We start from the raw sequence: 10,405 nt of genomic DNA on the forward strand, positions 1-10,405 counted from the left end.
ATATTAATAGTGAACGTTGATTGCTCCTAATTGAAGGCCTGGTGGAAGAGTATCTTGCAGGCCCTGCGGAACTGCAGAAGATCCCACAGGGCCCTGATCTCCTCCGGGAGCTCATTCCACCAGTAAGGAGCCACCACAGTAAACGCTCTGGCCTTGGTGGCAGTGAGCCTGGCCTCCTTGGGGCCTGGGATGACTAGCAGATGTTGCGACCCCAATCCTAGTGCTCTCTGGGGTATGTATGGAGAAAGGTGGTCCCTCAGGTATGTCAGACCCTGGCCATATAGGGCTTTAAAGGTAAGTACCAGCACCTTGAAGTGAATCCGGTACGCTATTGGCAGCCAGTGCAGTGCCTTCAGCACAGGCTGGATGTGCTCCCGTTTAGGGATACACATCAGTAGCCTGGCCGCGGCATTCTGCACTAGCTGCAACCTCCAGATTTGGGACAAGGGCAGACCCATGTAGAGAGCATTGCAATAGTCTAATCTTGAGGTGACCATAGCATGAATCACTGTAGCCAGGTCATCGCGATCGAGGTAGGAGGCCAACTGCCGAACCAGCCGAAGATGGTAGAAGGCCGACTTAGCAATGGCTGCAACCTGGGTCTCCATCGTCAAGGAAGGATCCAGGAGTACTCCCAAGTTCCTAACCCCCAATGCAGACACCAATGGTGCCCCATGGAAGGCTGGGCATGGGAACCCCAACCCTGAGCTGCCCCAACTCAGGCACAGGACCTCCATTTTTGCCGGATTTAGCTTCAACTGACTCAGCCTGAGCCAACCAGCCACAGCGTGCAATGCCCAGTCCAGATCTTCCGGTCTGGAGTCCGACTGACAGCCCAACATCAGATAGAGCTGGGTGTCATCAGCGTACTGGTGACATCCCAGCCCAAACCTCCGGGCAATCTGGGCAAGGGGGCACATGTAGATATTGAAGAGTATTGGGGAAAGCACCACCCCCTGAGGCACTCCACATAAAAGCAGATGCCTCCGGGACTGCTGTTCCCCTAGCGCCACCCTTTGTTCCCGACCTTGGAGAAAGGAAACAAACCACTGCAAGGCAAGCCCCTGTATCCCCACGTCGGTGAGGCGGTGGGTCAGTAGCTGATGGTCGACCGTATCAAATGTTCATTTTCATTAAAAAGGTTTCAAAAACCTGTCTCTATGAGGGAGGGATAGGTACAATAAATAGACAAATTGCCCATGTATGAAATTATATAGGCATGGTTCCTACTTATAGGGTACCAGCACCTTGTACTCCGTGTATTTATGTATTATTTCATATATGTCCCAGCTTTCTTCCATTAGAAACTCAAGTGGCCTGCACAGGGTTCCCTGAAAGTCTCCCATCCAGGTACTGATCAGACATAGACCTACTTAAACTTCAAACATTGCTGGGACACCTGCCCTTCAATTACATCCTTGGAACAACGTAACCCTCCCATTCCTTAGCCTGCTCTCAGCCTATAGGCAGCTCAGGACATCATACACTATAGGCAGCTCAGGACATCATACACTACACCAGTGTTCCCTCTAAGCTATGGAGTGTTGTGAGCAAAAATTCCACTTTGTGAGCTACCGGCACTAAAGTTGTGAGCGAGCAATTTGGCTACTGCATAAATTCATTTGCCCTCCTTCCCGAGCTAAGACAAAAATGTGTGAGCTGGAGGCTAAAAAACTGTGAGCTAGCTCACACTAACTCAGCTTAGAGAGAACAATGCACTACACCACCAATAATTTCAGCTCTTGGCCCCAATAACAAATCTTTCCCCCTGCATGATGGTCACTGTATGGGGATGGCTCGTGATACAATCATGGATTTGGAAGAAATCAACAAGTGCCACATGTTTTCTATTTTAATAAATATATAGATAAGGGAGAAGTGCTGCAGCAACTTCTTAAAACAAATTGTGTAGGAGGGGTGGCAAAAATGCAGACATACTGTACCTGTTTGGGTGTATCTGAAAATCTAGGACTGGTGTTGAAGAGTGGTTGCTGAAGAAGGCAGGAATGAGATTTCTGGCCTCTGACACATCTTACTTTCCTTTGGATTTGGAGTCCCCCCCCCTTTTGCCCTCTGCACTCTGTGTGTCTGTGGCCCCCTCACTTTTGATCTTCAGGAGACAGTCAAAAATACCTGTTCCTATATACTTCCTATTTTAAAATCTTTTTGCAGTAAGACTCTAAAGTTCATTGATTTTTAAAAGGTTGCCCTTCAGAATGTGTTTTACTGTTCATTTTTCTGTTTTATATTTTGTAAGCTACTTTGACTCTCCATTAGGGAAAAAATTCATTAAATAAACTAACTACATACAATTAAACAAATACTTATATTAAATTAATTAATTGAGGAATTAAACAAGTTCCTCAAAAATCACCAAATATTTTAAAACACTGTATAGTGCAATCCAAATAAGATTACACCTTTCTAAATCCATTGTAGTGAATGGGCTTAGAATTGTGTGACTTTGCTTAGGGGGTGCACTGGTGATTTCTAATTTTGCTAATTTTTTCTAATTTCATGCTATGATTTCTTATGCTTCAATTGTTTCTTTTCAGATGTCTGGACGTGCTGGCCGGCGTGGTCAAGATTTGTTGGGAAATGTCTTTTTCTATGACATTCCATTGCCCAAAATACAGAAGCTCATGAAATCGAATGTACCTGAACTTCGAGGACAGTTTCCTCTGACAATCTCTCTGATCTTGAGAGTCATGCTCTTGGCTTCAAAAGCAGATGACAAAGAGGATGCACATGCAAAGGTGCTCTGTAGCTTATATATTAAATAAGAATAGTTTGCATGCAATTTTTTAATGAAGCATTCTTAGCTTAAAGAAATAAACTTATTTTCTGAGTATTCAAGCCATTGTATTTTAATTTTTTCTACATTTTTGCTATTTAATGTAGAAATTACAAATTGATACTAAATGCTGCTGTTTTCAGCCATTGAATTGAAGTGGTATGGTAGGGAGGGTAATGCTTGCTGTACACCCCCCCTCCCCCCAGTGCTACACAACCTACTGCTCTGGAAGGTTGGCCAGTACTCAGCACTGGGTTGGGGAGGGCACAGGATGCTGCAGGAAGAAGGTGAAAAACAATTCCTTGCTCTGTTTATGACAGCATGGGATCTGATGACTGATGATTTTATGAATATATTTACATTGTTTTCCCCCTTTTTTCTTTCACTCATGCTGTATTTAGATAATATGTGACTCATTCCATGTTTGTTAATACTGTATACTCAGTTGTGTATATAGCAAGAGGACAGGGGGCTGATTCATGCAGTTAGTTTCCACAAACAAAAAAGGGGCAGTTACTGCTGATTTTCCCCTTCCATTGGAGACCTTCATATTGTTCCTGGGGGTCCTCTCTCCCTTAGGAGCAGCATTTCCGGGATCATTTTGGCTTGATGAGGAAATCAAGGCCTTGTTCTGCTGACAGAAATACCATCTGTTGCCCAACATTCCATATATTCTCTAACAATATTTAAATTAGATATGCTAGCAATGTGTATTAATCAACTTCTTCTTCTTCTTCTTCTTGAAGGCTTTGTCATTACTGAAGCATTCACTTCATATGCTAGCAATGTATTAATCAACTTTTTCTTCTACTTCTTTAAGGCTTTGTCATTACTGAAGCATTCACTTCTGTCCTTCAAACAGCCTAGGACCCTGGCAATGTTAAAGCTCTATTTTTTATTTTCTTTACAGTTTCTTGTGAAGGAGGTAAGATTTTAAGTAATCTTATTTAATTATTATTTGGCCTTGCATTTTATATGCTGTCACCTCCTGGTGGCCAGAGTTCCATGAGCATGCAGGGATGCCACGACCAGTTAAATGAGGTCAGTACCTGCTGGACCAACAACAAAAAAATGTACCCCAGTAACATTTTATGTTAGGTGTAGATGAGCATCATGTTTCTGAGGACTGAGACTAATATTACTCCCATGTTTTATACTTCAATGAAATCAGTGTCCACTTATGGGCAACAGAAGGGCAACCTCCTTTAGCTGTTGCTACTGAGCATGTTCAGTTGTATAGTATTTATTATCAGCAAAATCTGACAATTGCATGCTTTTGTTGATGCACTTGCCTTTTCAGTCCTGAAATCTCAGCAGAATGAGGCATGAAGATAACAGCCTTAATCAACATTGCCTTTATCAACATTTTCTTACCACTATAACTCTCTTAAAGTGTTCCCATCTGGTATACATGACCTTGACAGTATTTTGTCCAATCACAGGTTAAAATGAGTAGAAGACTGCTTTCATCTTGAAGTGGCTTTGTTAAAAAATCTAAATATATATAATGTTCTAATATTTTAGGGATATGTGGATCGTGATGGTAACACTACAGGGTTTTCTGGACTTGTCACCCACTTGCATTATCACGAGCCTTCCAATATTGTCCTGGTGGAATTTCTTGTGAAGGGCTTGTTTCACAAGCTGTGTCAGCGGAGCAAGAAAGGTAGGTTTAGATGGAGGAGAGAAACCAGCTCCTTCATTCCTCTTCCATTAGTATATTTTTAAGGGAAGGGTGAGGAATGCACAGTGTACCTCACAAACTTGCTTTGGAGCCCACCTGTACCTTTTTTGCAGCGTATATTGCCAGAAGCAGTAGGCTGATCATACAGGAGATTTAATGTGACTAGCTGATGGAAATGTTGACATGTCAACATAATGGGTGGCAGACAACATTCCCCTTATTTTTCAATGTATAAAATACATTAATTTTAAATTACAGGTTTTAAGTGAAAATTAAGTCATCAGTTTGTCTAACTTTTGGATCCAAAAGTTTTCTACTACAGAGTGAGGAATCATCTATTGAAGGAAGAATCCTTCATCCGAAGGGATGGTTCATTCAATGGAAGATTCTTCATGTAGCAGAAGGGTACCACTGGATCCAGCAATTATTTAAAAAGAATAACTGTAAAATCCATATTGAAAAATACTACACAATAACAAATCCCAGTATTATACCAGCAGGACCTGTCTGAAAGCTGAAAGACTCTTTTGAAACCTTTATAGGTAATGATTTTTGTACAGCTATGCAGTATTTTGTTTGTATCCTGCCCTGCTGTACTAGTCATTATATTTTGTAAACAGTTGAATCAACATGAAACAACCAAAAAGAGGGAATAACTTCCCCCAGGGCTATTTTAAGCCGTAGAAATAGCATGGAAGGGAAGGCAAGAGCTCCTCTTCAGGCCATATCACAGTTGCCAGCTCAGTCTGACTTTCCTTTATATTTAAACGGATAGCCCCCAACAGCTGCTATGTGGCTATAGAAAGAGAGAGGCAAGTCCAGGGAATCCAGACTCGTCTTTTTTAAAAGGTAGCAACTAGTTTGGCCTACAGTTAGCCACCCATCCAGGAAAACTGCCAAACAACTGGTACACCTTCAGATAGTGAACTAGATCAGGCAACATGAAACCATTCTCTGAGCATATTCTCAGTATGGGGGAACAAATACATCATAATCAAATGACATACTAAAGAATACACTTTTATTTCTCACGTGTAAACTATATATGGGTGCCATAGTGGCCACCAATGGGTTTTGTGGTACCCATACGTTACTTTTCCAAAGTTTCTCTTCCTCAAAGCAAATAGCTTTCCTTCATTTCATTAGAGCAGGGATGATTCAGAAGAACCCCAAAGGCATTACCTTTGTGTATGCAAGCAGCATCCATTAAGAAACAGCTTCCTCCATTGTAATTGGGTACTTGGTTTGCAGCTTTCCAACATTCTGCCAGTACCCCATTGCAGTCACTTTGTGATTGGCTCCAGTATCCAGTTCCAGCAATTTTGTGTTAGCACCCACTCTGTTCTCAAAACTGAAGAAGTGACTACAGACTGGGCAACATTGGGGAGCTATAAACAGCCTTTAGCTGAAATAGCCTGTATTTTATGACAACTTTGCAATGGCTATTTCTCCATCCAGAAACAATGTTCAAATATGCTAACATATACTTTGACAAACACTTCCAGCCATGCTTTACATACTGTCTTTTTTCTCAATAATACAAAGCACGACTGGTAGTTTCAAGTTCTAGATACTGTTATATCTCCTAATGTAGTGCATTCTGCTTATACTTGACGTATGAATCCAAAGTAATTTTATTTATCATGTAATTGGGAGAAACTACAGGATGAGCTTCCATTTTGTAATAACATACAGGAAAATTATGGCGGATTCTCATTTTGTGATTTTTTCATTCTGTAGAAACATCTTATTGTAATAAGCCTGCTGTCTGTAACTGTAGTACCTTATGAGTTCCAAGTAGCCATGATGGCCCAAAGCAAAAACAAAACCTTTATTAAGACCATGTAAAATGACAGGAAACAATGTTAGCTTTCAAGTTTTCTGGAACTCTTCATCAGGCTGATGTTTCTACTCCCAACCAAAAAGGAAATGTGTTTCAAGCCATTTGTCTGCTGCTCCAAAAACAGTTGGTATCATAAAGTATCCATTTCTAAATGAAATATAGAACTGTCAATTAGTTTGATGTGAAATTTCTGTACTAAACAGGGTCAAGGCTTTTTTCTGAAGATGTGATGGAAACATTAGTGCTAGTATTGGCACATCTTTTTGGAAGAAAATACATACCAGCTGCTGTTGTGAATTCTCAAAGGAAATTTTACCAATCAAAGGTAAAGTCAAAGCCTTATTTGCTAAACAAATATAGGAAAACAAGAAGAGCAGTACAAAGAAGAGGAGCTACTGCAGAGGAGGAATGGAGAGGATACATGAACTGGCAGTTATAAACTGGAAATGGAACAATTCAGGGAGGAAATCAGAAGAGTTTAACTTGGAGGTTTCCTCCCTTGTAATATATGTCATCTTGGGGCAATGTACTTCTTTGGGGCACTAAGAACTATCATAGTCAAGGAAGTATAATGGTTTGGAGATGTATTTGATTATATATACCCTGAGTCGGCTCAAAGATAATATGTGTGTTTTGCTTAGTGTCCGATTGTAGTCCATAGGTCAGACTGGAAGTGAGTAGGGTGGGTTTAGTATTTTGGCCTTCTTCCGCCCTGGGAAGTTTACTATTTGTCCTGTAAGTATTTCACCTGATCACTGATCTTAGCACAGTGTGGTCAGGCACAGGGAATATCCCAGCCTCTACCACTGGCTGCCACTGAAGGAGCAGGGGAAGACAGTACTGTCAGGCAAGGGAGCTGCCTGGGCTGCAATTGCTGCATTTTGCAGACATGCAGCTACTGAGTGGCTGGTAGAACCCAGCACCAGTAACTGATCATGCTGGGTTCCACTGGCCACTTTCTAGCTAAGTGCCTATATGGTATAGCAGCCACAGCACCAACGGCTCTGTCACCACCTCCCATCACTTCGCAGTAATTTTCTCCCAGCAAAAATTTTGTTGTCTTCAGGTGTTTCTTGAAGACCTTCCTGAAGATTTTGCTGCTGCTTTGCATGAGTACAACTGCAGAATAGAAGAAAACTTTGGGCAGTTTCTACAGATCGTTTCTTCAATGGCTGATATGAAACAAGAATATCAGCTTCCCCTTTCAGAACTTGGTATGTTTATATTTCATTGACTTGAAAGGGATCTGCATGTTTTCCTGTGATGTGGCATTTAGTAGGGTTGTAGGGAACCATGCAGTCTCTCTGTTATGGCACTCCGAATTACTACCCCGTGCTTAAAAATCAAATTAGGCTTTTTGTCCTTGCCTTGATGTTTCATATATTACACATATTTATTATTTATTTACAAGATTTTTACCCTGCCTTTCTGCCCCCATAAGGCCACCAAAGCAGCTAACAAATTAAAACATATAATTGAAATATCATAACGCCATTAAAATTAACACTCAAATACATCATTAAAACAAGTTAAAACCAAAGTGTAAAATAAAAGCAACAGTTAAAACACCATTAAGGAAGAAGGGATCACTGAGGGAAGGCCAAGCAAAACCAAAGTTTCAGTGCTAGTGGAAGGTAGCAAAAGAAGGGGACAGGTAAATCACCCTGGGGAGAGAGTTCCAGAGTTTTGGTGCCACAACTGAGAAGACCTTCTAGGTTGGAACCCGCCTAATCTCAGAAGGCAGGGGCACCCAAAGCAGGCCCTCAGAAGATTACCATGGTAGTTGGGTAGGTTCATAAGGCTTTTTAAAGTTCAAAAATAACAAAATATTTTATTCAATGTAGAAGGGAAAGGAGTGGAATTAGGGGTAAATGTTTCTGAGGTAAATCAATAAAGAACTCTGAAGTAAATTAGTATAGGTGCAGACTACAGTTCATATGTTACAAGCAATTGAGAGTTTTCTTAAGCTTTTCACAGTGACTTAGCTGTGGTCAGACCGCAGGATTGGTGCGGTCTGGCCCTGATTCTAAGAACGCTGTTGCAGTTTGTAATGGAGAGTTTTAATCATACATCCCACCCTGAACCAGCCTTACTGCACGCTTGCCCCATGGTCAACTGTTCAGATTATTGCTGCATGGCAACCACGGAGTGGGTGGTTGGGTGACTTTTTAAAAAAAAGTTGTGTTTTGCATATGCACATAATCGCTTACTCAAAGTACTGCTCCATTTTGACAACTGGAAGAGGCTGCCTCCCCCTCTGAAAATTAACCCTGTGTGCTGCACAGCTGTAGGCAGAGGAACTGGCATGAAAAAAGACAAAGGAGGCTTCTCAGCCTGCCCTGCCCCCCCCCTCGCCTCAGAGGACAGTTGAAAGCTTGCTGGTGTGCATAAAGATGCGGTTATGCACACATCGCTAACTGACTTCTTTAAAAAGGAGTGAAAACAGACCAGAATGATCAGATTTCCCAACCAGGTTGAGCTCGCACCACATGAGTTCAGACATCCAGAAATGAGGGATGAAAGCACTGATATCTGTAAACACTGGACTTTCCCTCGTGCCTGATTGCTCCACTTCCAAAGCTGAGCAGAACAGGGTGGCAACAACTGGGGCATGGAAGGGAGATGTTGCTGTCTGATCATGCTCTTTAAATCCGCAAAGGTACTGTAACAATATTGATGCAAACTGCTTGTGTGACTACAGCCTTAGCATCTTTTAAGATGAGAGGGGTTTTGTTTCAGTGTTTTGTAAACATTCCAGCATACTTTTTTGAGTGTATTTGACTGTTTTGGTTTCCAGAAGACAGGGATACTCTGTCTAGTACCCAAACTCCTTCACTAAACACAACAGTACTCTTCTTCAGGTTTTTAAAACTGATTTTAAAAAAGACAGTTTCTAAATGTACCAGACCAGGGATCTCTCCACTCTTCGGAGCTATCTCCCTGTTTTAACTGGGTAGGGAAATTCTTCTCTTACTTGAAGATCTATCCCCTTTCTAACCCAAATGGGAGCCTTCCCCTAACTTCCCAGTACTCCATCTGTGTTAAATTGCTCTCAGTCAGGGCTAAACTGGGACTCTGTCAGTATTAGACTCCCCTCTCCTCAGCATTCAGTTCTGAAGTCTGTCTCTGCTCAACTGATGCTAGCTATTAAGATCTCTTGGAGCAGGCAGTCACTCAAGGCTCTCTGGCTCTGTGAGGAATTAACCCTTCACAGTCTATTACCTGTTTACACAGCACTTCTGAGCTTCTAAAAATGCAGTCTGTCACAGCACTACTAGCCACAGCAATAGGCCTGGGTCCAAGAGCACCCCCAGACTATGAACCTATTCCTTCAAGGGGAGTACAACCCCATCCAAAATGGGTGATACCTTAAATCCTGTGTCAGACCTGCTCATCTATAACAGCCTCACACCATATAAGAAAGAGAAAGCTTATCCAACTATCTGCATACGGAGTGACTATTGTTTGTTTATTTATGCATGCTATTTATATTCTGCCTTTCTGAGACCTAAAGCAGATTATAAAGTGTATAGTCAATTTATTCAATAGGATGGGGCATCTAATAAACAATGCAATCCTTGAAACAAGTATAGGTCTCTTTGCCTCAGGAAAAAAGATGCACTGTGATTGTGAGATAAACAACAATCACAGCAAATAATTCTTAAAAGGAATAAATAATCTGCCAAGTGTCACCCTTCTTTGGCATATAGCAGTTAGATAAATAAAATTAAACTAAACCTTTAACCTGCCTTTTCCTCGATAGGGAGAACACTAATGCCACATTACTGTATTAAAATATATAAAACAATGGCAGCAGCATCAGGCAACCAATTAAAAACTGTTCACAAGCAACACACATCATCCCACTGCACAACTAGCCAGCTAACAAGGACTTAGAAGGGTATGACCATGATTTGTCAATGACATCACACTAAATGAACCTTATTTGTTTAAAAGCTTTTTGTATGTCCTTTCCACCCAAAGAGCAGTGAACATTAAAACATCAGGGCATTAAAGCAGCATTTAAAATATAAGTGTATAAAATATTTATTTGTTGTTGTTGTTCAGTCGCACAGGTCGTTCA

At 41.4% G+C, this 10,405-nt stretch overlaps 1 protein-coding gene across 1 annotated transcript in view; it reads left to right on the top strand.

Moving 5' to 3' along the window:
- DDX60 (DEXD/H-box helicase 60) overlaps positions 1-10,405 on the top strand; it is a 79,690-nt gene that overhangs the window by 63,795 nt on the left and 5,490 nt on the right. Inside the window, exons 29-33 of the mRNA XM_015416235.1 lie at positions 2,556-2,756; positions 3,615-3,719; positions 4,319-4,460; positions 6,525-6,646; positions 7,388-7,535. Coding sequence (XP_015271721.1) covers positions 2,556-2,756; positions 3,615-3,719; positions 4,319-4,460; positions 6,525-6,646; positions 7,388-7,535 — 718 coding nt within the window. The remainder of the gene's footprint in view (positions 1-2,555; positions 2,757-3,614; positions 3,720-4,318; positions 4,461-6,524; positions 6,647-7,387; positions 7,536-10,405) is intronic.

Source organism: Gekko japonicus, unplaced genomic scaffold, assembly GCF_001447785.1.
Source record: "Gekko japonicus isolate JY-2015 unplaced genomic scaffold, Gekko_japonicus_V1.1 scaffold593, whole genome shotgun sequence".
NCBI classification, from domain to species: domain Eukaryota; kingdom Metazoa; phylum Chordata; class Lepidosauria; order Squamata; family Gekkonidae; genus Gekko; species Gekko japonicus.